Source organism: Neomonachus schauinslandi, chromosome 10 (assembly GCF_002201575.2).
Source record: "Neomonachus schauinslandi chromosome 10, ASM220157v2, whole genome shotgun sequence".
NCBI classification, from domain to species: Eukaryota; Metazoa; Chordata; class Mammalia; order Carnivora; family Phocidae; genus Neomonachus; species Neomonachus schauinslandi.
The window spans coordinates 72,238,753-72,241,053 of record NC_058412.1 but is presented as its reverse complement, the minus strand read 5'-3'; the positions used below and the strand labels follow the sequence as shown (position 1 = coordinate 72,241,053).

At 45.5% G+C, this 2,301-nt stretch overlaps 1 protein-coding gene across 1 annotated transcript; it reads right to left on the bottom strand.

Moving 5' to 3' along the window:
- Positions 1 to 1,085: 1,085 nt before the first annotated feature.
- LOC110590435 (L-lactate dehydrogenase A chain-like) lies at positions 1,086 to 2,098 on the bottom strand. Its single transcript, XM_021701226.1, has 2 exons — positions 1,857 to 2,098; positions 1,086 to 1,683 (listed from the first exon to the last, which is right to left on the bottom strand). Exons 1-2 carry the CDS (start codon positions 2,096 to 2,098, stop codon positions 1,101 to 1,103), a joined length of 825 nt encoding a protein of 274 aa, XP_021556901.1. The 3' UTR covers positions 1,086 to 1,100.
- Positions 2,099 to 2,301: the final 203 nt, after the last annotated feature.

Sequence of the window (2,301 nt, the reverse complement as noted above, 5' to 3'; positions counted from 1 at the left end):
TTTTTTTTAAGATTTTCTTTATTTGACAGAGAGAGACACAGTGAGAGAGGGAAAACAAGCAGGGGGCAGTGGGAGAGGGAGAAGCAGGCTTCCCGCGGAGCAGGGAGCCTGATGTGAGGCTCAATCCCAGGACCCTGGGACCATGACCTGAGCCGAGGGCAGACACTTAACGACTGAGCCACCCAGGCGCCCCAGCATAGATTGTTCTATCTTCCAATCCAATGGCTCTTTCTTCTATGCCCTCCATTCTGCTGTTGAGGTGTTTGTTGTGGTTATTATATTTTTTAGTTCCCAAATTTCCATTTGGCTACCCTTTATATCTTCTATTTCTTTGCTGAGACTTGGTTTTTTCATTGGTTTCCTGTTCCTAATTGTTTGTTTAAGTATTCTTAACATGGCTGCTTTAAAACCCTCGTCAGGTAATTCTAACACCTGCATTGAGTGCTGGCATATTTTCTCCTTCCGTTTGAGATCTTCCTGGCTCTTGGTATGATGAGTGATTTTCAACTGACACCTGGGCATTTCTGTATTATGTAATGAGACTGGATCTTTTTTTTTTTTTCAAAATTTATTTGGTATTTTAGTTGGTATGACACTTAGTTGGTTGCATTGTCTTTTTACATTATATGGCCATGTACACTATATTCTGACATACATGGTACACAAAGTAAGATCCTTTAGAACAGTTATGCACAATACACGCAATATTGAATTTATACATTGGATCTCAGGACATGACTGACTGGAAAAGATGGACTAGGCATGTCGGGTGTTGGGGGAAGGAACCCGAAGTGACAGAACACACAGTAAACACACATCCGGTGTGAAGAGCAGCCGCAGCTCTGGCCGTGGTGCCTCTGAGACGGTGGAGCTAACTTACGTTAACCCATTTAGGGCTACAAAGACCGGTATCATCAGCATCAGGATACAGCTGCAGGGTTTGGTGAACCATTCCTATTTGGAACTTTAGGAAACTGACGTTTTTTCTTAGGCCATTTTAATATTACTTGAGTAACAGATCAGATAATAAGGACAATATACACAACCTCCAACTAAAATCCTGATGTAGTCTAGACAGTGAAGTGGTACATTAGAAAACTTTAAAACTGCAGCTCCTTTTGGATCCCCCAAAGTGTATCTGCACTCTTCTTCAAATGGGCCTCCTCCTCAGGAGTCAGAGTCACCTTCACAACATCTGAAATTCCATTCTGTCCCAAGATGCAAGGGACACTAAGGAAGACATCATCTTTAATTCCATAGAGACCCTTAATCATGGTGGAAATTGGATGCACCCGCCTAAGATTCTTCATTATACTTTCGGCCAGATCTGCCACAGACAGTCCAATGGCCCAGGAAGTGTAGCCTTTCAGTTTGATCACCTCATAGGCACTGTCAACCACCTGTTTGTGAACCTCTTTCCACTGTTCCTTATCTGCATCAGTGCCTAAGTCAGGGTGCAGATTCTTCAGAGAGACACCAGCAACGTTCACTCCACTCCATACAGGCACACTGGAGTCTCCATGCTCCCCAAGGACCCACCCATGACAGCTTAATGGGTGAACTCCCAGTCTTTCCCCCATTAGGTAACGGAACCGGGCTGAATCCAGATTGCAACCACTTCCAATAACACGGTTTTTGGGAAAGCCACTTATCTTCCAAGCCACATAGGTCAAGATATCCACTGGATTGGAAACGACAAGCAACTTGCACTTTGGGCTATATTTTATGATATTAGGAATGATGAACTTAGAGATGTTCACGTACGCTGGACCAAATTAAGATGGCTTTCTCCCTCTTGCTGACGTGCCCCAGCTGTGATAATAACCAGCTTGGAGTTTGCAGTCACCTTATAATCTTTGCCAGAGACAATTTTTGGTGTTCTAAGGAAAAGGCTGCCGTGCTGGAGATCCATCATCGCTCCCTTCAGTTTGTCCTCCATGACATCAACAAGAGCAAGTTCATCTGCCAAGTCCTTCATTAAGATACTGAGGGCACAAGCCATGCCGACAGCACCAACCCCAACAACTGTAATCTTATTCTGGGGGGTATGTTCTTCCTTAAGGAGATTCTGAATCGGCTGATCTTTGAGAGTTGCCATTTTGGACTTAGAACCAAAAGGAATCGGGAGTGCACGTCGGGCGGGCGTCAGCAGCGCACGAGGCTGGATCCGGACTTGGCGGCAGCGGCTCCGACCATGAGACTGGATCTTATTTAAACCTGCTTTAACTGGTTTTCCATGCCAGCACTGCGGCCGGGCAAGGGCAGGGGCTGCCTCCTTCCTGACAGGTGAAGGGAGACGTC